Source organism: Balaenoptera musculus, chromosome 10, assembly GCF_009873245.2.
Source record: "Balaenoptera musculus isolate JJ_BM4_2016_0621 chromosome 10, mBalMus1.pri.v3, whole genome shotgun sequence".
NCBI classification, from domain to species: Eukaryota; Metazoa; Chordata; class Mammalia; order Artiodactyla; family Balaenopteridae; genus Balaenoptera; species Balaenoptera musculus.
In genome coordinates, this window is record NC_045794.1 from 55,736,997 (window position 1) to 55,764,056 (window position 27,060).

The following is a 27,060-nucleotide window of genomic DNA, read 5'->3' on the forward strand; positions in this document are numbered from 1 at the left end:
ATCCAAGGTCGGGGAACTGAGATCCCACGTGCTGCGAGGCACGGCCAAAAAAAAAAAAAAAAACAGAAACAAAACAACATTTTCACTTCTGGGCTTTCTGGAGAATATTTTCCTTGTGCCTGGAATATTCTCCTCTGTCTTAATTTAAGTCTTACCATCCTTCAAGGCACAAGATATATCTTAACGTGTCTGAGGCCTTTTTGAACCACCTGGGTATTCACTGAGCAATCCTGTCTTGTAGCACATACCCGTTCCTTCACTTGGCATTAACAAATGCCAACTTGTATAATTTATCTTTTTATGCTATTTTCTCCATCTCTTGAGATTTTCTTTTATCCTGTGTCAAGCACACGCTTTTACAACCAGAAACCTCACTATATTTGATTTGACAAAGAGGAGATTTTTTTAAAAAGCCAAACCAAATCCCTGAAGATAATGTTAGCAATTAAATTAATTGAGCAACCACTATGTTTAAGGAAGATTGCTTTCTAGTAGGCTAGGGTGCGGGAGAAAGGAAAGATGTAACTTTATCAAAAAGTTCCCCGTTCACAAGGAGCTAGTCACTTCCTTGCCAAAGAAGCTGTTCTTTGCGATGACTGTGCTTTTTGGGGTGAGCCAACTCAATTCTCATGTCCTGGCTCATATCTGAGACTGCCATGCCTATGTGCCAAAAGGGGCAAGTAGGTGAGTCTTTCAGTACTGAATGCCTAATATAGAAACAGATATTTTTAATGGGAATGAATACATTCATCATATAAACAAAAGAAACCCAAACACTCTAAAAGCATAGAGTAACCGTTCTTTACCCCACCCATCTCTAACGGTAACCACCAGCCTTTTATTCCTCCAACTAGAATACTGTATGCATCCCTGAATAAGCCCATACTGTGCTATTTTTAATCATACTTTTTAAAAAAACAACTCCAGCGGCTGGCGGTGCGGGCTTAATATATCGCACAGCTGTTAATTGTGGTTTCTTTTTTGGTAGCGGCACTTAGATACGTATTTGCCTGAGTTTCCATTGCGGTAGGGAGGTGCAAACACAGAAATACAAAAATAGCGCCAAGGGACAAAGAAGTCCCAAGCTTGGCGCACCAAACCAGGCGGCGGCGGGAAGTACCAGGGCTCAGCTCCCCCCGAGAAAAAGGGCAACCGACTCTGGCGGGTCGCGCGCGCTCAGCAACCCCTCCCCACCGGCCGAGGCCGCTTGCCCAATTCCGGGACCGCCCCCTTCGCCGAGGCTGTCGGGCCCAGCCCCGCCCCCAATGGGCGGGGGCGGCGGGGATTGCGCGCGCAAAAGCCCGGATGGGCCGCGGCTTCCGGCGAGCTGCGCTCGGACGGCAGGGGGCGCGCATCCGGCGCACCTCGGCCAGCTCGGCATCTTTGGGGGCCTATGCGGCCCGGTGTGACTGGAAGGAAAATGGAGCAAGACGCCTAGCCTGAGGGGTAGCTCTTACCCCTCTGACCGAGGTCCTGCCGCTTTCGCCGCTAGGAACCTCCTTCTCCTCCGGACCTAGTGCGTTCGAGCGCCCCGGCGGCCTGGGCCCGGCGAGTGGAATGGTCGCCGAGGCCCAGGGCGTCGGGCTTCCGCGCGCCCCGTGACGGGAACTAGGGAGCCTCGAGGGACAGGTCCCTCACCCACCCCGCCGACTCCGACTCCAGGCGCGGCAAACCCCAATTAGTGAGCAGCAGGTATCGGCCTGGAAGCGCGTGGGCAGTTCTGGGTTTGCTTTGTGACTTGGGTCTCCCCGGTCGCTGTCGTCCCCCGCCTGTGCCCCGCGCGCAGCCTTTGTGCATTTCGTGGTGGGGGGCGCCGGGCACATGGGTCTGTGGAGGTTTTGTTGGAAGGAGGCGAGGTTGTCGTCGCTCGGGAGGAGGGCGGGTTTTTGGGGCCGCGCTCCCAGCGGGCGGGGGTTTGGGAGGGGGTTCCGCGGGCACGGGGGTAAAGGTCAAGTGCGCGGGGGGCGCTGCAGGGGGCGGGGGGGGTGTCGTCAAAATAATGACAGGTGCCTGTTCGGTAGCTTGTATCTACCGGGCGCTACGTCTGGGCGAGATTGGACTGGTACTGGGGGCAGGTTGACTCAGCTTTTCCTGTGGGGCTGGTCAAGTTCGGACACGTTCCGCGTCGGCAGTAGAAGGAGCTAAGCCCTGACTTGTCTCCAGCTGGGGCTATTTAAACCATGCCTTTCCCCAGCTGTATTCACTGGCTGTTTGAGAGAGAGAGCCTGTGGTCACCGAGCTGTAGCATTTTCTGCTGATCCAGGTGAGGACCCACTTGCTAATAAAAGCATTATTTATCTCATTTCTATATGATTTGCCTTTTTTGTTTTTGTTTTTTATACAGGTGTTTCAGTATTTCAAGTTTTTATCGTGTGTTTTCTTTTCGTACTCGTAGGCAAATGTGCAATACCAACATGTCTGTGTCTACTGATGGTGCTGTAAGCACCTCACAGATTCCAGCTTCGGAACAAGAGACCCTGGTTGGTATTTTTGTCTCCGGTGTAACTTTAACAAAAATTTATTTTATGAGGTGATCAACTAGATTTCATAGACCCCAGTTATAGCATGGCTCTTAGTGAAGTTGTAGTACATAGCTTAAATTCCTGCCACTCAGGCATAACTGTGGAGCAAAAGTTAACTGTAAGAATCAATATTTATTTTCTTAGTTTTTTACCACACTGAATTAAAAGTCAGTTTCGTTATCTTCTTAAGTATGGATGCTGAAGTTATGTTTATTATATGACTGGTTTTTTTTTTTTTTTTTTTCTGTTTTGACCTGTCAGTATTTAACTTTTGTAGAAGTCACAGAAATAATTCATGCTTGTTGTAAAGATGTTAGGCATTACAGAAAAGTATAAACTAAAAACTGAAAATTCCAGTCTTTTGACCATTTCTCCTTTTTAGATCTTTATCTGTGTGCATACCCACATATATATATGCACATGTGAGTTTTAATCTGTCGCGGTTCAGTTTGTTTTACTAAAATAGGATTATACTAGAGATGTTAAGCAAATAGCATCTATGTCAATCAATAAAACCTACAGAATTCTTTTTTAACAGCTGCATGGTAATGCACAGCATTAGTGTACCATTTAAGAAATTTACGCCTTTACTGATAGGTTTTCTAAAATTGCCTTTAGTTTTTGAGTATTACAGATGGTGCTGCTTTGCATATGTATCCTAACACAAGTGTTATGTGTAATAGTTTTCCTCTCTGTCAAAACTGAATATTATCACTATTATTTTGCCCTTTTTTGGCAAAAGGTATTATATTATTGTTTAAATGTGTATTTCCCTAATCTTTGGTGAAGTTGGGCATCACATCATTGGTTAAGTCATTTGTTTCTTTTGAGGTTTGCTTGGTCTTATCTATACACTTTTCTTTTAGGCTTATTGTATTTTTCTTAACAATTTGTAATAGTTCTCTGTGTTTCAAGTGTATTTAATTTTTATCATTTACAAATGTTAAAAATTAACTTTGCTTATTTGTTCTTTTTCTCATTGAGAACATTTTTATAAAGTAAAGTTTGACTTTTGCTGGCTTTTGAATTTCATATCATGTTTTGGAAGAACTCTCCCATCCCAAGATTATACAGATATACTGCTGTATTTTCTTCTAGTATTTTTTATTTTTACATCTAGATTTTTCTCATCTAGAATTTATCTTTCTGTTCTTAAATGTAAGATTAATAATGGTATTGTCTTTCATAGTAGTTTTCTTATTAATGGATGTCTTTTTAGTCAATAAAAAGCTGATGGCTTTCCATTGGAGACTTTTACTTTGAGTTGTTTTATGTAATTTGAAGTTAATATATATAAAATTTTAGGAGGGAAAAAAGTAACTTTTTCTGTTTTCTGGGATAATTCATTCTTTAAATAGCCTGAGAGTAAAGCGCATATGTAAGCCCATAGGAAAAAACATATGATCAGAACAATTAATGATTCAATACATTTATTGTATATTTTATAACTTTCAGTTATTAAATAATATTCTGTTGATTAACTGGAAATAGGCAGTTTTCTTAAATCTAGTTTTGAGGGTTAGATCCCAAACTGGGTTGCTGTCAGATTTCAAAGTTAGACAAGACGGGAGTATATTGAAGGGAGTGCGGAGGCACCAGTCTGTATAGGGGTGGCTGTGTAGTTGTAAAGATACTTGAGTTTTGAAGATTTTGATACAGCAACAGATAGGGAGAAAGAGCATGAACACATTACATCCCTGCCCCCTTGCCAGTTACTTTCTTAGTACAACTTGCAAAGCCTCTAGGTCAGAGGCAGGCAAACTACGGCCTATGTGCCAAATTTGGCCTGCTGCCTACTTTTGTGAATAAAGTTTTGCTGAAATGGAGCCACACCCATTGGTTTACATATAATTTACGCTTCTGAGTCATACTATCTGGCGAGAAAAGCTATAAACTGTTTACTGTCTGGCTCTTTAAAGAAAAAAATTGAACCCTGATCTAGTTGGCTGGCTCCTTCAATACAGGTCATATGTCTTATTTGTCATTTGTGTGTGTGTGCAGTATCCAGTGCTGTCTGGTGCATGGCAGAAGCTCAATAAATGTTTGTCAAGTAGATATTTAGAATGTAGACCAACTAAAAGGCAGCATGATATTATAGTAGGAAGAAAATGCTGGCTTGCAGTTGAGGGATGTGAGTCGCAGTCTCCACACCTGTTCTTAATTATCCGTGTCAGCTTGGGTTAAAGTTCCCCAGCCTTCAGGAACCTAATCTGTAGAAAGAAAAGATTGGTAAAAGCACCCACCGTAAAGATTTACTGTTTTCTCTCGTATTTTGTAATTTAGCTTATAGTAAGCTCATTGGGGTATTCCATTTACCATTGAGTTTGTAAGGTAATAAGCAGATGATAGAAATAGCTGGAGGGAAAAGAATAATTTTCACTGCCCTGGCATGGGTACTGTTTTTGATGGCAACTGATGATACTTGAGGATTCTGTGATTATTTGCATAATAATTAGATCCCAGCATTTTCTTCCCAAACACAGTCTGTGGTATTCAGTTTACATAGTCTATTACATTTAGTGAAAACATTATGACTTAGTTTTTGAGGTCTCTAACCTTGTGAGATAACATTGTGTTTGCTACCTTTATTGAAATTCTTTATGGATGAGTTTCCTGCAGGCTTCTAGTTCTGGAATAATTTGGAAGTATAATAGCAACTCTTTGTCCTTTATAGGTTAGACCAAAGCCATTGCTTTTGAAGTTGTTGAAGTCTGTTGGTGCACAGAAGGACACCTATACTATGAAAGAGGTAAGCTGAACTAAGTTAAAAAGATAACTTAATGTCTTACTAGTTACATATAGCCACGGGGAGAAATTGGCCATATAGAGGGATTTTCAGTAAGCAGGAATATTAAGTATTGTGGTCATTTGGACTATAATTTGAAGCTGAAAATTCAGTTTATACTCGAATTTCATTTGTCAGCCAGGAACTCAGACAAAGGGAAGCTGTTTAGGGGTTCTTAGCCATTTTGTGCTGTGAACCCACTTGATGCACTGGTAAAGTCTTAAGATTTAGCAGCAGATCTAATAAATGTAATTTGGAAGTAGTGAGGAGCATAACTGATATTTTGAGACGTTTACATCAAGCATAGTATGTATGATATGAAAAACGCTTGTGATTTTATTGGTGACAAAATCACAGTTATTGTTAATACTTTGTGATTTGTTGCCTATATTCATAATTGAAGGGCAAGCTAAATTTCAGTTAAAAGTTAGTGAAAATACAGACAAACATTTTTTTTCCCATCCAAATTAATGGACCCCCTGAATTCTATCCAAGGACTTATTGGGCATCCATGGATCCCAGGTTAAGAACTTCTGCACTAGAGATACATGAGTACAGTGTACTGATCTTTCTGGGATAGAGGTGAGCTGATTCGTGAACATATGTTCTATTTAATGGATACATTTCAATGTATTGTGCTCTAGCTTTAAATTTGTGCACAGAAGCATGCTGTTCATTGAGAGATGGGCCATCTTGGGGAAAATTTCGATGTGAATGAAATGTGCCTCTTCCCCATCTCTCACACTTAGTTTATGGGGCTCAGATTACTTAAAACACTGAAGGACCTTACATCAGGATAGTGGGCAGGAAAAGATTCCAGACCCTTTTCCTTTTTAACCACATTCAGAAGTTTCCTTATGGGATGTTTGGTAGAAAGAGTCTAGGTTCTCCTCCTTCTTCCTTTCCACTGTCTACCATCTCTTCCATCCATAGTCACATAGGAATATTCCTTTAAGTCTGAAGCCTGCTTAGCCATTTAAGTCTGTAGACGGTGCTTGCAGGGAAGTGTCAAGGTAAATGATGTTTTTGGGATGTTAACTTGGGTTTAACCTTACATTATCATTATATAACCAGTTAAGGAAACAAAAAAGTATGACTAATAGTAGGTAGAAATAAGGAGAAAATTGATCAAGGTCATCATAAAGACTTAGAATGCTTATATTAAATCGTGTAACAGGGATGTATATATTGTTTGACACAGTGTTCAGTTGTAGAATCTTTGTTCTGTGGTATGTGGGAGAGTAATGAAAGCTAGTATGGGGTAGTAGAAAGCACACTGGGCTAGAAGTCAGAAGACCGAGTCAGTTTCTTATTTCTCATATGGTGATAACAATTCTATGAAAAATCAGAAGAATGAGACAGTACTTGTAAAAGTACATTGTAAACTGTAAAACACCATATGTGTTTAGGTGGTTGTTAATAGGTTTGTATGTGGATGTCTTAAAAATGTATTGCCTACTTTGTTTTAATGGAGCACACAAAATATAATTTAACTGTATGTGCATGATTCAGGGTCATTATTTTGATTATTTATTGTGTAGATTATAATGATATCTTTAAGGGTTTATTTCATTCACTGAATTCTCCCAAACTGTTGTGTAGACGTAATTGGTCATTGTCTTCTCATCTGTGATGACCTCAGAGGTTGTCGAGGTATATGGTGTGCAGGACTATTGACTAAATGACTCCAGGTCACTACTATATTTTAGTTGATGTTTTTGATTCTGCAACTTTTCATTGTGATCAGTGGTTTTGCATTTTGCTGCCTTTTCCTTTCTTCCTAATAAGTAGTACCTAGATATTTGGGCAAAGTTAAAGTCTGCCCAAAAAAAAAAAAAAAAAAAAAGACACATTTTAAAGTTTAAGTAAATCAGAAGCAGTGTCTCTACTTTGATCAAATTAAAAGAAAAATATATAAAATCAGTTTTTTTTTTTTTTTTAGGAGTACAGAATGGTTGTTATTTAGATGGTTATTGATGTGGTTGCTGGTTGTTTAACCCTCTTCAGATAAATGAGATGTTATTGAATGTATTTGAAACTAACATTTAATTTTCTTTAATGCTCAGAAATCATATTTCTATTTCAGGTTATATTTTATCTTGGCCAGTATATTATGACTAAACGATTATATGATGAGAAACAACAGCATATTGTGTATTGTTCAAATGATCTTCTAGGGGATTTGTTTGGAGTGCCAAGCTTCTCTGTGAAAGAGCACAGGTAAGTTCTTTAGTCTATTGTAAAATGCCAGCTGGGCAAACATTTCAGTTCACCTCCATCCTTACTCTCTTTTGTCAGAGAAAATTGTTATAATATATATAAAAGATGCTGAAATTTAATTTCTTAGTAAAATAGCATATTACTTGAGAACCTGAGTTCTGGAATCTTACAAGCCTGGGTTTGAGACCCAGCTTAGTCATTTACTAGCTGTTAGACTAGGTAAATTGACTTACCCTCTTTAAGCCTTAAGTTTCCCCTGAATATGAAGTAGGAATAATATAAATACCTTATGTGGAGGTTATAAAGAGGCAATGTGTAAAAAGCATAGTGTTTGGCACATGGAAAGCATCTAAATATTAGCTACAGTAACTGCATATTAAAAAAATATTATTATTGCAGTCACTTCCAAAGACAGTTTTTATAATACCCTGTGGTAATGGCTTAAATTTGAGCCCTAGTTACTTTGGAGATCATTTTCTTTGTCATATGCCATTATGGCACTTAATCAACTGAATTTAACCCAGATAACATTTCTAGAATTACTCTACCAGGAACTGAAGACATTTTTTTTCAGTCATTCTTACTTTACATGTGGAATTCCTTTTTTCATTTTGTTAGTCTCTTTACAGTGTATCTTAATTAATGAGAATACTTTTCACCTGAAACATTTACCTAGATTCTACTAGTGTTTAATGCTCAATAATATTACAGCTAAAAAGATAATTAAGTGGGATATTTATAACTTTAAAATAACTTTATTATTATATGTATATATTCATTATTGAATATTAAAAGACAAAGCTAATGATAGGGGAAAAAAAGAGTGTAATTTGCCATTGAAAGGTATTTTTACTTATTGTTTTTACAATATATTATGCACAGATGTGTTTTAACCCCATTGTGAACATACTATATTTAATTTCATCCTGCTTTTAAATTAATATACAAGCTTCTTTCCATTGACAGATATCTGTTTAATATTTATGTTATTTTATACTTGGCCTTGGGATATAAGCTCTAATTTTATAAGTTTAAGAAATAACTATATTGATAATTTTGCACCATCTGAGTATTGAATCTTGATAATGTTTGGAGCTGTAATTTCTGATACTGAAAGCACAAATTTAAAATTATCTTTGACTTGAATTCTAATGTGTTGAGAGGTTCAACACTGGGGAAACTACTGACTTGGGAAAAAGATATGAGTAGGAATATCGATTTTTTTTGTGGGTTTAAGGAGCTGTGTCGTCAGTCCCAAGAATGAAAAAAATTAGTTGGGATTGGCACTTTCTCCTTAACCTTGAGAGTTAGAAATGATATCTTGTGACCAATAAATGTTCTCTAAAGTCATTAGTTGATAAAAAAGAAAAATGTACCATGACTTCATTGAGTATTGGCATAAATGAATTGTTTCCTTATGCTCCGGGAGGGCAGAGATTCGTTTTTATTTCATTCTTTGTTTTCCCCTATTTCTAGAACAGTGACTGGTACTCAGTCTGTATTAAATGACTGTATACTGCTCTATCTTTTAATAACTTTTCAGATCAAGGAAGAAAATCCATTAGATGATTGGTCTAAGGTTGATAAAAGTCAAAACTATAATGAAGTTCCTATATAATGGGTTTTGCATAACCTGCTACTTTTTTAAGCAGTCTTCGTCTATGCCCGGAGCTAGATAATTTCTTTTCTGTTTGAAAATAAGTATGTTAACCTGCCTCGTGTGTTCACACCAGTTCTCTGGGGACTTTTGCTAAAGTCTCAACAAGGCATGTTTCAGGAAATGGAGATGTGAAATCTTTGCACTAGGGAGACCTTAGTGATTATTAAAAGTGGCTGTGTTTAATCACTGAGCAAATAATTATTATGGTGGTTTTTAGTGTCTAGAAGCTTATCAGTACTTGAATGTAGTGATTTAAACTTTGGGTTGTAGCACGATAGTTTATACTAATATGCATTTAAAAGTCTTGTTAAAAAAAAAAAAAAAAAAAAAAAAAAAAAGTCTTGTTAAGTCTAGTTTAATACATTTTTAAAATGTACATCTCTTTTTTTTTCTCTCTACAAGGAAAATATATACAATGATTTATAGAAACTTGGTGGTAGTCAATCAGCAGGGTAAGTTCATTTTGAATTCCATAAGCATGTACTGTAAAGATATATTAAAGACATTCTGTGGATGTGCAGACATCTTATAATTGTGATTTTCTTTAAAAGTTGCTCTCATTGTATATTTAATTATAGTAAGGGTATGATAAATTTAACAGGAAGAAATACACATGAGCTAAAACAACAGAATACTAAGTTTCTTATGCACATTTATTTGCAGTGGATATTTAAATATCCTATTACATAAATTTAAGCCTTGGGATATCAGGTTAGAATTTGTTTTGAAAGGTAGATAATTTCAAAATCTTCTGCATAGTAGAGATAGGAGCAAACCTTGAAACGTTTTCAAAGGCTTTGGGAAGTAATACAGATACCTAGGTAGGGCCATTTGAATGGAAGGGTCCTTGTCTTGTGTGTTTTTTATAATAGACAAAACTTTGTTTACCAGTTTGTTCAGGTAAGTGCCATTTTACTTCCCTTCCTTTAGACTTGTAGTTCTTAACTGGTTATTTTTGGGTAACATATCCTGTTGATAATCTGATGAAAGTGCTAGGTTCTTATTCCATAATGATACACCTAAACATACACAGTGATATGCTGGTAAATGTTTAACAATCCACTCTCCAGGGGGAGAGCCTTGATTTGCGGTTACTGGTTTCCATATATAAATACCCTCACCTTGACCATTTCAGCCCACAACATGCAGTTGGGAAGAGATGTACACAGTTTGCTTGGGAGTGCTGGTAGGAGCTGGCACTACAGGCTTTTTTTTTTTTTTTACTTTATTTATTTATTTTTGGTTGCATTGGGTCTTTGATGCTGCGCGCGGGCTTTCTCTAGTTGCAGTGAGCAGGGGCTACTCTTTGTTGCGGTGTGCGGGCTTCTCATTGTGGTGGCTTCTCTTGTTGCGGAGCATGGGCTCTAGACATGCAGGCTTCAGTAGTTGCACCACAGGCTTCTTAAAGGCCATTCTTTTTTTAATTTTTGGTTGCATTGGGTCTTTGTTGCTGTGCGCGGGCTTTCTCTAGTTGCGGTGAGCAGGGGCCACTCTTCGTTGCAGTGCATGGCCTTCTCATTGCGGTGGCTTCTCTTGTGGTGGAGCATGGGCTCTAGGTGCGCGGGCTTCGGTAGTTGTGGCTTGCGGACTCCAGAGCGCAGGCTCAGCAGTTATGGCACACGGGCTCAGTTGCTCTGCAGCATGTGGGATCTTCCCGGACCAGGCCTTGAACCCATGTCCCCTGCATTGGCAGGTGGGTTCTTAACCACTGCGCCACCAGGGAAGCCCGAAGTCCATTCTTGATCTATAATTAAGAACTGTTCTCAGAAGCTTGTTTACTTTACAGAACGAACTGACCACTCCTTAGTGCTCCCATTATTTCGTATCTAGATTTTATTGTTATATTACTTTGTTACACTTACTTATACAAGTGTGTCCTATTCAGGTTTGCAGTCTGCATTACACAGTACAGTGTTTATTAATACGATGTTTAGTAAATTTGTTGAATTGAATACTTATTCTTCCAAAGTTAGGATTTAAGACCCAGAAAAGGGCATCACCGTCTTATCCCAGAATAGAAGTAATTAGTAGGCTGGTGACTTGACATTTTGTTTTACAAAGCCCTTTACAAAAAAAAAAAATCAAAAAAAGGCAATCAAATCAAAGGAAATCAAATGAAGGCAAATAAACAACTGCAGTATCTGTTGTAGTATTTTCAGTTTTCTGAAGTATTATTGTCCCTGATATATTCATTCATTCATTTAAATCTTGGTTGATTGCTAGGAAAATTATATTAATGAGATGGTAACCTGTAGAGTACTTATGTTATTTCCATTCTGAGTTTGTTTCAGGTTTTAGTTTAATATAATTAACTTCAGAACTCCTATATCATTGTTCTCAAACTTGTCACACCTAGTGCTTCCTTTTTATTTCATCTGTTTTGTAACATCTCTTATACTAAAACAAAATATAACCTACTTATATGGACAACTTAAATCAGTATAATACCTTGCCCATAATATAAAAAATAAATAAACTCTTACGATAATGCATATAATTTCAAAATGTTAATACTCAGAGCGGGCTTCAGTGTTAAGACGAAAATGTTTCCAAGGGAGTAGTAAAGGGTATTTGATTATGATCTTAGGTGATGGTATATATCCCACATCTGAAATTTTGACTTGAGCTCCAAGTCTGTACATCCACATACAGACTAAACCTACCTACCTGAAAGTTTTATCCACTTTTCAGTTTGTTATCTTCCCATCCAAATCTGTTCATCATCTGAAGTTTGAATGATACTACCCATTTATCCACCCAAGGTAGAATCTTGGAATTCTTGACTCCTTTCTCCCTTGCCTTGTATGTCAGACACCAGGTTTTTGTCAGTTTTTACCTTTTTAATTTCTCTGGAATTGATCTTTTTTCCTTGTCTTACTTTAGACTTTAATGCTTTTCATTTGTGTTATTGCAGTTGCTAATACTGGTTTCCCTGCCTCTGTTCTCTTTTTTCTCCTATTTTGGCAGAGGGAGTTGTCACTCTTCTGCTTATAGTGACCATTTAGGGGTTCCTTATCTCTCGATGGGTGTAAAGTACTTGCTGTGAACTAGCAAATCAATTTTATCTCTTAGATTAAACCTTTTTAATGGTGCGTGGCTGGAGCAGTGCCTTAGGGAGGAATGTGAAGTATTAGCTGGGAAGGTTGCAGTGATTTGGGATTGGTGGCAGGAGTATTGCTTGTTGATATCTTTGTGCTGTTTAGCAAGACAGGCAGGATCCTTTATGATCCTGCTTACATTCCCATAGTAATGAAGTACCTGTAGTTCCTGCAACAAACACTGGTAGTTCACTTCTGAATGCTTTTTTCACAGTGTTTCCTCAGTCTGGAATAGCCTTTCCCAGTCGTACTTCCACATATTCTACTATGAAACCTCTCCTGATTGCTTGTTACTCAGACCTTGCCGCATCTCTACCAAATAACCATTGCTTCGTCTTCTCCATTAATTTATCTTATAATACTTCTTTTAGTGTGCTTATTTTATTGTACTTTATAATTGAATTATCTATTTACATCTCTAGTATTCAGCAAAGGATGGCACTTGGGAGACTACACGTTCAGTGTTGGTTAAAAGGTTAAATTGTATGAGGAGTTTGTTCTGGATAACCTCTATTGAATAACCCTTGCTTTCCTAGTTTGTGATTCTTTGTTTTTATTTTCTGTCAGAACCATCAGATTCAGGCACATCTGTGAGTGAAAACAGGTGTCACCTTGAAGGTGGGAGTGTTCAAAAGGTAATCTTGAACTCATTCTACTTTGATGTTTCTTGAAAATTGGGAGTGTTTAAAACAATGAATTTTTAGCTTCTTGGTGTTATAAGTTTGTGGGTTTATTTTTGTTTTTTCTCCCTTGAATGCTTAGGACCTTGTGCAAGAGCTACAGGAAGAGAAACCTTCATCTTCAGATTTGGTTTCTAGACCATCTACCTCATCTAGAAGGAGAGCAGTTAGTGAGACAGGTATATATGAATATTTAACTGGCACTTTCAAACAGCTTTTCAGTGTTCATTCTTTACTGAAATTAGTGCATTTAGGCTTCATGAAATTGTGCTTTTTTGGTTTAGATGAATGAATTTGAGTTTCTTATTTTTATATGATTTATTTGGTTTACAAATTGCTTCCTTAGCAACATTTTTCTGGTTGACTACAGCAGGCACAGTTTACTGTGTCCTGCTGGATTTTATAGTTAGCCAGCTCTTTGCTATGCACGATAACAGAGGACAAGGATATAAACTCTATTTTAGTCATCATTCTTAGTCACCTTAGCAGTTAAAGTATTTGTTGTTTCTAATAAATAAAACACACCAATGAGTTTAAAAACAGAAATAGCATCTTAGAAATGAGGACGAGGTAAAGAAAATAGCTGAGAGCATTTTTAACAGAGAAAAGAGTAGAGGAGGAGGCGGTTGCCTGATGAAAGTCATGATAACTAAAACTGTATGATTCAGGTGAAAAAAAAGAGTTTGGCAAATCAGTGAAGTAGAATAGATAAACCCAGGGTAGAGTTTTGTACATGAGGGCGAAGGGCAGCAAGTGCAGAGTAAATACATGGGAGTAGAACAAATGGTTATTTGGGGGGAAAAAAATCAAGTTATATCTGTGCCTTATGCCAAAATGAATACTAAATGAGTTTAAAAGATAGGTGAGTTTAAAAGATAAATGAAAAAAATTACAACATATTGAAATAGATTCACTTTAAATTTGACAGTGTTAATATCCTTATTATAAGTTTCCAAAAGTCAATAAGAAAAATATTAAAAATCCAACTTGCAAAAAAAAGTTTTTTCATAGTAAATAGAAATGACTGATAAATATGAGGAGGAGTGGATTTTAGTGATTTAGGTTTATAGGTAACAAAAAATGCAAAAAAGGTGTCTTTTCTGGTCTTTCACATTAGGAAAGATGATTTTTTTTTTTTTTTTAACTTATCCTTGCTAACTGTGTTGGCACTGATGCACTGTTGGTGTATCAATTGGTGTAAATTGGTTAACCTTCATGAATTATAAAAAGGCTTGGCGTTCTTACCATTATCACAGCAGTCCACTTCTAGGAATCTATCCTAAGGATATAATCAGAAATGCAAAGATTATATGTAGAGATATTAATTTTAGCATTATTCATAGTTGAAAACATATATGATGCTAGAGAATGTCATCACTCTAGTCCAGGCCATTGTCATCTCTTACTGAGACCACTGCAGCAGCTTCTGATTTTCTGTTTCTAGTTACTTGCTCTTTCTGTCCTTCATCGCAGTACCAAAAGGGATCATAAAAGGTAAATTGGGTTGTGTCACTTCCCCACTTTGTTTATTTACCATTGACCTTCAAATAAAACCCACACTTTCATGTTGGCTTACAAGGCCCTGATCTACCTTTAATCTGGTTTTTGGCCTTTTTCCCCACCTTCACTGTGTTTTAACTGCACTGATTGGTTCCTCAAACAAGTCAGCATTCTTTCCTGCTTTAAGGCTGTTTGCACAGTTTTTTTCTGCCAGAAGTTCTTCTACCTCAGTCTTGTAAGACCAGCTCCTCATTTTTCTATTTTTGCTTAATTATTACTTTCTCAGAGAGGCTGTCCCTAACCACCCGGAAAAGTGGATCCCCTCTTGTTATTCTTTCCCTTAGCACCCTGCTTGTTTCCTTCATAGCACTCATTATAGCTTGTAAATGATCGTATTTTGGTTGCCTTGATGTTTGAACGTAAACTTCCTCTGGTGGTAGGGATGATGGCTGACTTCATTTTTGTATACCCACTGCCTGGCACCGTGCCAGACAGAAAGAAGGTGCTCAGATTTGTGGACTGAATGGTTCAGTTATGATGAACCTATATTATGGATACCATATTCTGCAGCCATTAAAAATAATGTAAAAGAATGTTTAAGAAAAAACAACCCCTGGGAACTCCCTGGCAGTCCAGTGGTTAGGACTCAGTGCTTTCACTGCAGGGGCCTGGTTTTGATCCCCGGGTGGGGAACTAAGATCTTGCAAGCCATGTGGCATGGCCAAAGGAAAAAAAAAGAGAACCACCCCAAATTGTACATATAGTGTGATATAAATATGTTTTTTAGACGGAAATAAATTTTTTAAATGACAGCTGGAAAATTATTATGCTAAAATGTTAATAGTAGTTATCTCAATGGTAATATTATAGATGATTTACATTTAAATTTTTTTCTATTTTTTAGAGATTTCTACTATGAGTAATATAGTACTTTAATAATCAGAAAAAAGCCCCAAATGTTATTAATAGAGTTAAAAAATATAGATCAACAGCATGGTTTTGGCCTTCTAGCCCACATCTTTCAACCAAGATCACCTTTTCTTATAGGGAATACAAACATTAATAACTTATATCAAGAACTTGTGATCTTGTAGAGATAAATACAAAATTAAAGTCGAGGATATAAGCGTGTTTTGGGAATTCAGAGGAAGAAGAGATAACTTCTGACTAGGAAGGTCAAGAGAGGGAAATGGAGTGAGCAAAGGTGTGAGCTGTACCTGTTTCAGGCATATGGATTATATTTAATCTCATAACCCTATTAGATACTTAACATGTAAGGCTGCAGTGAGCACCCTTGCTCATAAATCCTTAAATGATTATGCAGATATTTGTCTAGGATAGAGAAACTGCCCATAAAATGTTACACTGTTTTGCATTTTTACCAGTAGTGTATAGAGACTGTCTCTCATTTTAAGTTTTGTCATTCTCATGGGTGTAAGTAACATGGTATCTCATTTCAATTTGCATTTCCTTGATCACTAGGAGGTAAGCCATTTTTTCATGTGTTTATTAGTCATTTGTGTTTTATGCATTGCCCTTTCATATCTTTGACTTTTTTTAAAATTAAGTTTGTCTTTTACTTGGTTGGTAGGAGGACTTTGTATAAAGTGGATATTAACCATTTTCTATTATATGTTGCAGATTTTTTTTAGTCTGACATTTGCCTTTTAACTTTTTTTTTATAGTATTTTATTTTGCCATGTAAGCCTTAAGTAACTAACTTAATCTTGATAGTCTTTTTCTTGAGGGCTTTGTAGTGTCACATCATATTTTCCCACCCTGGTATATTCTCTTATATAAGTAGTTGGATGGTTTTGTTCCTTGTGTTTGGTTTTTAATCCACTTGGAATTTATTTTTATGTCTGGTGTAAGGTAGGACCCTCATTTATGTTCCTGACAGATTTGGTAACATTCTCACTTTAAGTCAGAGATAATTTCTTATTTAAAATAAAATGGACCAGGGACTTCCTGGCCGTCCACTGGTTAAGACTCCGTGCTTCCGCAGGGGGTGCAGGTTCGATCCCTGGTTGGAGAACTAAGATCCCTCATGCCGCGCAGCCAAAAACTAAATAAATAAAATAAAATGGACCAGTTTTAACTGGTTTTGATTCCTGTTGAAAATACTGGATACTAAGGAAATTGAAACATTAGGAATACCTTCTAAGTAAGTTAAACAGTTTTGGTTCTTTCCAGGAAAAAAAGTGAAATCTTATATCCTAAATTTTGATTTTGACAGAAAAATCGTAGACTGGTTAATAAAAGGTCTAGATGGATTAAATTAATTGTGAGTTGATAAAGTTCTGAAACAAGCTTAAAAAGCTTTTAAAAATGTAGTGTTCTGCTATAACTCTAAGTTGGACAGATCCAATAAGAGTGTTGACTTTTGAAACAGTAATTCACTATTTTTCTCTGTTTAATTTCATTGAAACAATTTTAGTACAGATAGGTAACTTAAGACAGCTCAATTTCTAAATACATTACAGTATAGCAATTTAATTAACTTGTTTTTCTTTACATATTCAGAAGAAAATTCAGATGAATTACCTGGTGAACGACAAAGAAAGCGCCACAAATCTGATAATATTTCCCTTTCCTTTGATGAAAGCCTTGCTCTGTGTGTAATAAGGGAGATATGTTGTGAAAGAAGCAGTAGCAGTGAATCGACAGGGACTCCGTCAAATCCGGTAATCCTCTCATTTTAAATAAAACAGGACTCTTATTTTTAAAGTCTAGTTCTGGCAGTCCTAATAAGCATCCAGATAGAATGCATATGTATGATATGTGATTGCTGCTTGATTGCTGCTATACACTTGGTAAAATTTTCTTTCAAATGAAACTGTATAGATCTTCCCCACTCCCAACCCCGGGTTTGGGGAGAAGGGTGGAAGATAATGGAGTTGCACTGGAGTGTGCTGGTAAAATTAGTACCAATGTTAGTTATTAATGTCACCCTACATATTGGAGAACCTTTGTGGGCCACTGCACCAAAGATACCTTAAGATTCTAAGCAATTTTGTCTCGCATATTTAGAGTAAAAATATCTTATTACAGCTCTCAGCAAGTAAGTGAACATAGCCTGATCTCCACATTTGCCATACGTAGGTCTAGACATCAGGGAAGGTCTTTTTAATAAGACTGTGAAATATTGGTATATTATTGCATGCATGATGGGAAAGTATCAGTACTTTTTGATCATTGATACAATATTCCAAAGTATTAGCCAGCATTAACATTCTTAAGAGATATCACTGAAGGAAGTTTTATAAAGAAGTTTTTGCTAACAAGAATGCTTGACAAATGGAATGTTTTCTTTCTTGTCATTACACATTTGTCTTTAAAATGTTATTAAAATTGGGATCTTTATTGTGATATGGCAACATCTCATGGTGATTATTCTGGATATTAGTGATTATTTTATAGTTCTCTAGAAGATGTAAAGGATTGAACCAATTGTGATAGTAACCATATTCTTTTTATGTATTCTTTATTATCTTTACATTTTTTTTCTTCCAAAGCAGTGATTTTATGGATGCAGAGGCGCCTTCTAGAGTTAGTATTTAATAGAGCTGTTACTCATGTAGGCCACTAGATGGCATGGTGAGCTCCTCCAAGAGCAAGTTCTTCATTCAGTAGATATTTGTGTCTTTTCTATGCCAGGTTCCATTTGGCACTGGAGATACAGTGGTGGTCAAGGTAGTTATGATCCCTGCCCTCATTGGGAGATAGGTCATCAGCAATCAAACAAATAATTAAAACAGTGAATAAATGCTATGAAAAATATACAGGTTCTTGAGAGCAAATATGTGTGATCTAAAAATTGAATCCAATTAAATAAAACTTGATGTGTCACCAACTTCATGTTTGGATAATTTTATTCCTTACGAATGGTTTTAATACAACGACTATGCACCATTTAAACTTATAGTCTTTGTTAAAGTTGTTTCAGAATTCTAACTAAATGGTATTAAAAGTCCTTGTTCTTTCTACCTGGGACACTGCCTTGTTATCGAAGCAGTATAGAGGGTATTTCTTTTTGTTAGTCCTATTCTACGCTCTCTTCTAAAAATCCTCTCTATTAAAGATCTATTGTTTTTCAGGCAAAGTCCCTAGTTGTGAAAGCTTTTGGTAAGGCTAATTTTTTTCCTTCATTTTAGCTTATGTCACATTATTTGGTCTTGTCATTCACCAATTTGTGAAGGGAGTTACAGGAAAGTGCATTTGCCTCCCATCTTTTCTTTCTTTTGGGTTTAATACATTGGGAGAACTAAGGCTATATCCTAGGCTCTATACCAGGCAATTAACATATTTTATTACCTCAGCAGCCTCAAACTCCATTTATAGATGGGAAAACTAAGACTTGGGTGTTTCAAATAACTTGTTTAAGATCACATAACTAGTAATTGTCACAGTTGGAATTCAGAAAAACAGGGATTTTAAGATCTTTCCAGATCAGGCCTGTCTGATACTTTTTAAATATACAGTATTTAAAAGTTTTTAGGTTTTTCTTTTTTGAACATTAGCTAAAACTTTTGAAAACCTTTTTTTTAAATTTGTTTATTTTTGTCTGCGTTGGGTCTTCACTGCTATGCGAGGCCTTTCTCTAGTTGCGGCGAGCTGGGGCTATGCGCGGGCTTCTCATTGCCATGGCTTCTCTTGTTGTGGAGCACAGGCTCTAGGTGCGCGGGCTTCAGTAGTTGTGGTTCACGGGCTCTGGAGCGCAGGCTCAGTAGTTGTGGCGCACAGGCGTAGTTACTCTGCAGCATGTGGGATCTTCCCGGACCAGGGCTCGAACCTGTGTCCCCTGCATTAGCAGGCGGATTCTTAACCACTGCACCACCAGGGAAGTCCTGAAAACTACTTTTAATTTTGCTTTCTTCATAGAACCCTAGAATAGGAGTGGGCAAACTTTTTCTGTAAAGGGATGGATAATAACTATTAGGGGCTTTGCAGGCCATATGGTATCTGTTTCAGCTACTCAGCTCTACGGCTGTGAGGCAAAAACGGCCATAGACAACAAGTCTAATAGACAACGGGCACGGGTATGTTCAGGAAAACTTTATTTATAAAAATAGATGGGTGGTGAGGCACAGTTTGCTGACTCCTGCCATAGAAGATGCTTTCTGAGACTTAATGTTTATCGTGATTTTTACCCCCTTATTCTAAACATAGTACACTAAAGCCTAGTTAATTGAAGTGTCCAGTTTCTTAGGTTATTAGAGCTGTTATTGTATTCTAGCTTGACTTGTGAATTTAATGTGATTGTTAATAGAGCCTTTTTTTTAGGAATTAGAACTGCAGTTCAATGAATGTTGCTTTTACTACTACTTTCCTATCATCACAGTTTAAAACAGTCTTTTGACCTCAGTGGTTGTAAAATAAATACCTTGTTTTTGTTTTTATAAATGATGGGAATATTAGAGATCATTTAATCCAAACTCATGTGTCATAGATGAAATAGCTATGGCCTTTACAAGTTAAATATGTCTAGGTTGAAAGTTACTTTGTGGCAAATCTAGAATAAGAATGTATGTATCCTGACTACTAGACCAAAGTACTTTTTCTGGTTCTAGCCTTCTTCTTTGTGTATGTTCCTACCCTTAGCCACTGATGGCAAATATTATGGGACTGAAGGTTCTCTTAGGTTCTTATACTATTAATCGTTTTAAAATGAATCACATGAGCAAATACAGAATTTTAAAAATAGATTTAAAAAATTATATCTGAAAGCTCTTCCAAAGAAATTATTCTCAAAGTTCATTAAACATAAATCATAATTATTGTATGTGTTGTAGCTACTAGCATTCTACCAGTTGGAAGATACAAAGATGATTGAGACATGGTCTTAACTCTTACAGTATGTATAATTCAGATAAGAAATGTGTGCAAAATTATGTTTTGTGAAATTTGTGTGTGGAAATATATAATACTCAATAATATAAGTAGTACAGATAATTAAAGGTGGGGAGTGCTCTTTTAGTTATAGTATTGACAAAGGCTTTGGCAAAAAAGGATGAGCAGAATTTGAAAACTGTGAAGTTATTCCAGCTAGAGAGGGAAGGTGTGGAAGTTGAAGTTTGGTTTAGGAAACAATTTAGATCTGGTTAATGTTCTTGTTTAGTGGGGGTAGGGGGGTGTCTAGTTGGATATAATATGAAAATGTTAATATAGACTTCCTGTATGTACCTTGAATGCCAAGGGAATTTGGCCTTTTCTTTTATATAATGGGGTTTTGAACAGAGAAAATATTTATCTAATCATAACCCAAAAGCTTAACCTAGTGTCAGTGTGCAGGATGGAACTGAGGGGGAATTAGGTGCACAGGGAAGAGTTAAGCTGTTACAGGCCAACAGGTAATGTACATTAAGTCACTTTTTTTCCCCCTCGATTTTAGGATCTTGATGCTGGTGTAAGTGAACATTCAGGTGATTGGTTGGATCAGGATTCAGTTTCAGATCAATTCAGTGTAGAATTTGAAGTTGAGTCTCTTGATTCAGAAGATTATAGCCTTAGTGAAGAAGGACAAGAACTCTCAGATGAAGATGATGAGGTAGTTTTTTTTTCTGATTATATTTTAAAGTTCTTAAATACTTTCCATATTCGTTGACTGATGAGATTGAAATAATAATGTATTCAGATTTCGCATCACAATCTTTGACTCTTGATTTATTCAAACTAGAATATTGATTTGAGGACTTGAGGCTTTGTAATTCCTTGTTGTCTTATTTATATTTTTAAAAATTAATGTCAAGAATTCAGTAGGCCTTAATGAGCATTCTTACAATAGTCTACTCGTTTTTAAAAATATTTAATTCAATTCTCCTTTTTCATTTTTAATTTATAAAAAAGTAAAGCACACATGCAGTTAAAAGTCACATACTATCACCAGATCTGTTTCCTGGAAGTGACCGGCTTCAACATTTCTAGCTATTTCACTGTAATTTAATACTTCCATATTTATAAAACAAAAATGCTTGTACTGAATATTTTACTTTATTCATTTTAAACATCCCTGTATGTTGACTTTTTACCATAGTGGGTGAGGATTTAACTGTCCTCCATTTCTCCCCCTTTATATTCACTCATTCCATGGGACCTTTGTCTCAGATTTCGCATATATAACATAATTGGACCTCGGTATTTGCGAGTTCCACATTGGCGGATTCAACCAAGTGCAGATTGGAAATACTGGAGTAAAAAAAAAAAATTCCAGAAAGTTCCAAAATGCAAAACTTGAATTTGCTGTGGGCCATCAACTATTTACATAGCATTTACGTTGTATTTACAGCTTTTCACATGGCACTTATATTAGGTATTATAAGTAATCTAGAGATGATTTGAAGTGTAGGGGAGGATGTGCATAGATTGTATGCAAATACTATGCCATCTTACATAAGGGACTTGGGCATCTGCAGATTTAGGTATCCTTGGGGGTCCTGGAACCAGTCTGCCCACAGATACGGAGGGATGACTGAGTACATGTTGTTTGTTTAGGACTTATCACTAAGAAGCCTTACTGGTTGAAGAAAAAAGGTGATGAATTGATGCTAATGTTTTTTTTTTGTTTGTTTTTCTTTTTCTTTTTCTTAGGTATATCGAGTTACTGTGTATCAGGCGGGGGAGAGTGATACAGATTCATTTGAAGAAGATCCTGAAATTTCCTTAGCTGTAAGTATACATTTACTTTTTCAAGGAATCAAACAATAACATTGAAGTCAAGATTAGAAAAATATGTCTAGTCTACTACTTGACATGAGGTAGTTTTTATAAAGTTAACATTTTTTTTTTAAGTTTTAATGATTTAAAATACTTTTGTTCTTTTATTGGGTTGGGATCTGTTGCTATACTTTTTAGTTTTTTTGTGTTGGAATTTGAACTTTTGAAGAACTTCATTATGGAAAATTTTGGGTATGTACAGCATAGAGAATAGTATAATGTATCTCCATTGTACTTATCACTCAGGTCTAACAGTTACCAACATTTTGCCAATCTTATCAAATATGAATATCATATTGATTTGTATTAGAAAATGTGGTGGGATTTTCTATTAAAGAAATCTGGACTTAAACATTTACATTGCATGCTTCACAGGGTTCCTCAGGTATTGGATGTGTGTTTTTTTAACTAAATATCATTGCTTTAATTTTTGTTCTTAATACTGCCTTTTGTTATATTTGGATAGGAAATCTCATTTTTCTCTTTCTGAGATAGAAACAATTATTAATTATCCAAATACTAAAAAGGAGGAGAAATTGTAAAATCTTAGGAAAATATTTTGCTATATTAGAAAATAATTCAAGTAACTAGTTGAGTCATTTGATGTCAGGCTGAGTGAAATGTTTTAGACATAGATCTTGTAATTTACCGGACTCTTGAAGCACTTTCTTCCCGTATTACAAGACCTTTGTCTTTGGTTTTATCATTTAGTAGATAACCTGCTTTTACAACTTGAGAGAACCATTGTGGGAGAATGAATAGTTTCCACCCTTATTGCTAATATCTTATGTCATTTGTCAGGCAACTTAAAAATGGTTACATTATTCATGGCAAGTTTGGAAGGACCTCTTATGGCAAGTTTTACATGTACAGTGTCCTCAGGCAAAAACCATGCTTCTCGTAAGGCAGGGAGATAAGGATATGTTCAGTAAAGAGGCTTGGAATGTGGGGGAGTTTGTTATCCAGATTGCATAGTGGGTGGAAAGGTTTGGGAAATAAGTTGGAATAAGGATGAAGCAATGAGCAGTTACAGAGACGAGAACACAGAAAAGGATAGGCAAGTAAGGGGCATACATTTTGGATAGTGACAAGGATGGCAGTTTAGCTGGCCGTGATTGCTGAAAAGAATGTTTTAGCATTTCCTTTGTGGGTGAAGTTAGGGAACACCCAGTTGAGCCCTGGTTTTAGAGCACTTCTAAGAGAGTCTTAGTCAATGGCAGACTGGTTGATAGTTTTGTCTAGATTGATTTGGTGGACTGGGCACAGTATCAGGTTTGAGCCTTTAAGGCAGTGGAGTGGGTACAGGCCTCATTACAGAGAAGATCCCATAGCACTTGCTTCAGCGAAATGAACCAACGCTGTCCTTGAACAGATAACTTTACAGGTACATGGTTAAGGTCATGGTGAATACGTTTTTCATTTTAGAATTCTTAGCATAGTTTGGCTGGGAAAAAAATGTATTTACAAGCTCATGCTTGAGGAAAGACTGTTGAGTGCTTTATATAAGACATGGAATGCTGAAAATTGAGCTGTATGATACATTTTACCTTAGACATATTGAACAAGTTGCTAGTGTTGCTGTGACTGGTTATTGAAGGGTTACAGAAGCTAACTGTCTTGTTTCCTTGAAGGACTATTGGAAGTGTACTTCATGCAGTGAAATGAATCCTCCCCTTCCACCTCATTGCAACAGATGTTGGGCCCTTCGTGAAAATTGGCTTCCTGAAGATAAAGGGAAAGATAAAGGGAAAATGTCTGAGAAAGCCAAACTAGAAAACTCAGCACAAGTAGAAGAGGGCTTTGATGTCCCTGACTGTAAGAAATCTACAGTGAATGATTCCAAAGAATCATGTGTTGAGGAAAATGATGATAAGATCACACAAGCCTCCCTATCCCAAGAAAGTGAGGACTATTCTCAGCCATCAACTTCTAATAGTATCATTTATAGTAGCCAAGAAGATGTCAAAGAGTTTGAGAGGGAAGAAACACAAGACAAAGAAGAAAGTGTGGAATCTAGTTTTCCTCTTAATGCCATTGAACCTTGTGTGATTTGCCAAGGTCGACCTAAAAATGGTTGCATCGTCCATGGCAAAACAGGACATCTTATGGCATGCTTTACATGTGCAAAGAAGCTAAAAAAAAGGAATAAGCCCTGCCCCGTATGCAGACAACCAATTCAAATGATTGTGCTAACTTATTTCCCCTAGTTGAACTACCTATAAAAGTAGAATTATATATTTCTAACTATATAAACCCCAAAATTTAGACATGAAATTTATTTTTATTTTTTTAGCTGTATCAAAGCAAGAAAGTATCTTACTACATGTAGATTTCTCCCAATAGTGAATAGTTACTTCCTTTTAGGAAAATGCCCCTTCTGTTGATATTTTATATTTGGGTTTTAATGTAATTTGGATTGGATATAGAGTTCATCCTTTGCCCCTCTACCCCTTTTTTTTTTTTGGGCTGCACTGCTCCACACGTGGATCTTAGTTCCCCAACCAGGGATCAAACCCGCGCCGCCTGCAGTGGTAGTGCAGAGTCTTAACCACTGTACCATCAGGGAAATTCCTACCGCTCATTATTTTAAATAATTTCCACTTTCTCTTAAATGAGAAGTATCTTACCTTTTAAAAAATATATAAGTAGGACATTTAAATGTAACTTATTCAGTACCTTTCATGTAAGGAGGAAAAGTTCGTGTGAAAGATTTAATATTTAAATTTTACATACTCTTAAACTTTCCAATCCTTAGTTTCTCTAGTCTTTCAGAGCCTCTTAAAATATAAGTCCCCTACATACAAACCTTCAAATTGCCAACTTTCAAAGATGTGAACGTGAGCTGGCATGTCCAGTCACGAAAGGTCACGTGAGTGGAGTACATTGTCACGTGCGTGCATCCTCTACAAATGGTTGTGCTTTTGTGTACTTTATAGAGTACAGTAGTATAGTATCTTTATTTCAAGCCCAGGATGTCCGGAAGCAAGCATAAAAGCAGCAGTGATGTAGCTGGTACTGCTGATGGAAACAAAAGTGAAAATAATTGAGAGAGTGGAGTGACAAGAGGAAGAAGTAACAGAAGAACCAAAGAGATTCACGACGCAGAAAATGGCAAGGGTTTTTTCTTTATTTGAGGAGGCACTGTTAGTTTTTGAGGCACAGGACCCGAACGTAGAATGGTACACGAAGGTTGCAGCAGCCATTCAGAATGCAGTCCAGTGCTCCCGTGTTACCTATGAGGAGAAAAAAAGAGCTACTACCCAGACATCATGGGATCGTTTTTTCCAGAGGGTAGGTAGAGTTGAATCCAGCAAGGAACCAGAACCTGTGCCATCAGCGTCTGGTGTGAGTGAAATTGCAGCTTGCCCTCATCTCCTGTTGCTGACAATCCTTCAGCTCTGTCATCTCCCACCTCCTCTCCCTCCTCCAGTCAGTAACTCTTCTTGCCTGTTCACTTGATGCTAGCCCCTGTATGCCAGCTGTTGTACTGTACTACTGTACTTTACAAGGTACTGTACTGTAAGATTAAAAATGTTTTCTTTATTTTTTGTGTTTGTTTTTTATGTGTTATTTGTGTGAAAAGATTATAAACCTATTACAGTACAGTACTATATAGCCGATTGTGTTAGTTGTGTTAGGTACCTGGGCTAATTTTGTTGGACTTACGAACAGATTGGACTTAGGAACGGGCTCTCGGAACTGAACTCGTTTGTTGCAGGGGACTTACTGTATTCTTTCTAGATAAAAGAAATAGGTAGATCGTTTTGGTGCTATGTAAGTAGCACTTACATATTTCTCATTCTCCAGTCTCTTTGATATGGTAAGGGATATAATAAACAGAAGGACTGTTTGTTTTTATACTAGCTGAAATTGTCCTAACTTCTCTCTAAATTGTCCAAAAATTATAAGAATGACATCCTATAAGAATGACAGGATCAGAACATAAAATTCTGAAATAACTCTCAAACTGTATAGATTAACATCTTGATTTATATTAAATCTTCAACGAAATAGTGGAAAATAACAACTTTGATTTAAGGTCCCAGTGTATTTCTCCCATATATGTCAGTCGTACATACTCAGGTGAGGACAATAAAATTAACTGAGCTGTGAGTTTAGAATAGAACTGAGGGATAATTTTGCACAGCAAGTTTGTGTGCCAGTTACAGAACATTGTATTAAACTTTAAAAACAAAAACCACACACACATATGACTTACCCATGTATGGATATGTAAGTAATGGCTGAAGGATCAGCACCTTAGCCAAAGAGTGGTCCTCAAATACAGTAAAGCTTTATTAATTTGGGATTTATAATACTTCAACTAGAACTAAGTAGAATTGATCCTCTCTGAGGACAGAGAAATAAAGATGAGATTATAAACATTGTACAGTCAGCCCTCCATACCTGTGGATTCAGCATCCATGGATTTAACCAACCATTGGTTTGGAAATATTCAGGAAAAAGATTCCAGAAAGTTTCAGAAAGAACACTTGAATTTGCTGTGCACTGGCAGCTACATAGCATTTGCATTGTGTCAGGTATTTAAATCTAGAGATTTAAAGTATATGGGAGGATGTGCATAGGTTATATGCAAATACCATACCATTTTATCTAAGGGACTTGAGCATCGAAGATTTTGGTGTCCCGGGGTGTGGGGGGGGGGCATCTTGGAACCAATTCACCATGGATACTGAGGGGCAACTGTATATTATTCAGTGATTCTGCTGTTTACAAAACATTCAAATTGGTGCAAATAGAGTTTCATTCACCATATATATGCATTACTAATGCAGTCTTGATTGTCTAAATTTTTAGGTGTAGCATACGTTTTATTGATTTACAAATAAAAGATTAAATGTTTAAGAATTGTTTAAAAAAT

At 36.7% G+C, this 27,060-nt stretch overlaps 1 protein-coding gene across 6 annotated transcripts; it reads left to right on the forward strand.

Moving 5' to 3' along the window:
* Positions 1-1,291: 1,291 nt before the first annotated feature.
* MDM2 (MDM2 proto-oncogene) lies at positions 1,292-27,044 on the forward strand. Of its 6 annotated transcripts, none has more exons than XM_036865257.1 (12): positions 1,304-1,692; positions 2,195-2,263; positions 2,396-2,480; positions 5,197-5,271; positions 7,394-7,527; positions 9,590-9,639; positions 12,853-12,920; positions 13,048-13,144; positions 16,989-17,149; positions 20,857-21,012; positions 22,053-22,130; positions 23,810-27,044. In XM_036865257.1, the coding sequence occupies exons 3-12, from the start codon at positions 2,400-2,402 to the stop codon at positions 24,383-24,385; spliced, it is 1,476 nt and encodes a 491-aa protein (XP_036721152.1). In that variant the 5' UTR covers positions 1,304-1,692; positions 2,195-2,263; positions 2,396-2,399; the 3' UTR covers positions 24,386-27,044. The 6 variants fall into 6 exon arrangements, with proteins under 6 accessions (XP_036721153.1, XP_036721152.1, XP_036721150.1 ...); XM_036865255.1 differs by having other exon boundaries at positions 1,320-1,692; positions 2,022-2,263; XM_036865254.1 differs by having other exon boundaries at positions 1,321-1,692; positions 2,164-2,263; positions 23,810-25,181.
* The last annotated feature ends 16 nt before the right edge of the window (positions 27,045-27,060 follow it).